The sequence below is a fragment of the Anarrhichthys ocellatus genome, unplaced genomic scaffold, assembly GCF_004355925.1.
Source record: "Anarrhichthys ocellatus isolate YVR2014 unplaced genomic scaffold, GSC_Weel_1.0 scaffold1075, whole genome shotgun sequence".
NCBI classification, from domain to species: domain Eukaryota; kingdom Metazoa; phylum Chordata; class Actinopteri; order Perciformes; family Anarhichadidae; genus Anarrhichthys; species Anarrhichthys ocellatus.
In genome coordinates, this window is record NW_022281049.1 from 1 (window position 1) to 1248 (window position 1248).

At 48.6% G+C, this 1248-nt stretch overlaps 1 protein-coding gene across 1 annotated transcript in view; it reads right to left on the reverse strand.

Annotated features, from left to right (window-relative positions):
• Positions 1–6: 6 nt before the first annotated feature.
• crkl (v-crk avian sarcoma virus CT10 oncogene homolog-like) overlaps positions 7–1248 on the reverse strand; it is a 6600-nt gene continuing 5358 nt past the window's right edge. Inside the window, exon 3 of the mRNA XM_031838861.1 lies at positions 7–472. Coding sequence (XP_031694721.1) covers positions 338–472 — 135 coding nt within the window. The 3' untranslated portion in view covers positions 7–337. The remainder of the gene's footprint in view (positions 473–1248) is intronic.

Here is a 1248-nt window from a genome sequence, read left to right on the forward strand (position 1 = left end):
ACAGAAATGAAAAGGACACTAATGCAAAACAAACAAACAAACACTGCCCCGTCTGGAGCCGAGTCATGGGAAGGGGAACGGGGAGAAGAGGGGGGTCAGGTTTTTAAGTTTGGAACCGATGTCCAAAGCTGTAAACAGTCAGAAAGCCTTGCAACGGCTGGCAAAAACAGAGGGGGAGGGGGAGGGGGTCACCATCATGGTACAACCCCCCCACCCCCCCTCCTCCCCAAGCATGGCAAGCACATAACCGTGGTGACGCTGGGCGGGAAAAGGTGGACCCAGCCAGCAGATTCAGCTACAGGAAATACTGACGAGGCGGTCCGGTCCGGCTCCCGGGTCAGTCACTCTCGTCCGGGTTCTGGGGGTCTATGATTTTGACGTGGGTGAAGGGGAAGAGGCCCCGGCGTCCGTTCACCTCCCCCTCCCACTGACCGCTGATGTTCATCCGCGTGACTTTGACCATGTCGCCAACCTGAGGGCAGAAGGACAGGAGGCAGGGTTACAGGAGGGGCGTGGCTTTTTCAAGGAACGTAAAAAAAGTAGAACATTGTAAAACGCAGTGTGGTCAAAACTAATAAAGGGGATTGTTTTGTTAATTTAGAATTTTAAAAAAAAGTTTGGCCCTGTTTGGTGAGGTGACCATGATGTGAACACAACTCAACCAGCCCTGGTTATCACTGTTTAAATTCTGTAACGTTTAAACTCCCTAAATTATCCTGACGACACAAGTCACTTGAACATTTTGGGTAAATTAGAACGCAAATAACTACTCACAGATGAACATGTTGCACTACCTAATTTGCTACGACATGATTAATGAAGATATAAAGCGTCGTTGCTGATAATGACAAAAAATGACAAAAGTTCAACGGATTAATTTAGATGTCAAGCTGGTGATCAGCTGCTGCATCAGAAGCACGACAGAAGAGACGGGTAAAACGTAGCAGAGTTAATAGCTGAAGGAGCAAACTAAATGCATTCGACACACGGCCCTCATTTTAAAAACCTCCAAACTTCACAATATCCAGTCCAACCGATTTATTAACACACTTTGTAGATCTCCACGCCGGCGTTACGCTGCGGTTGGAACAGACGATAGAGGAGCACAGAGCTGCCGCTCAGATGGGTTTGTGACACTGACTGTGACCCCAATCTGTTAGAGCCATATGCTCTTCATCAGGATTAGAAAGGGTAAAGTCTTCATCGTGATGAAAACCAGGATGTGACGAGGGGGGGGGGGGGGGGGGG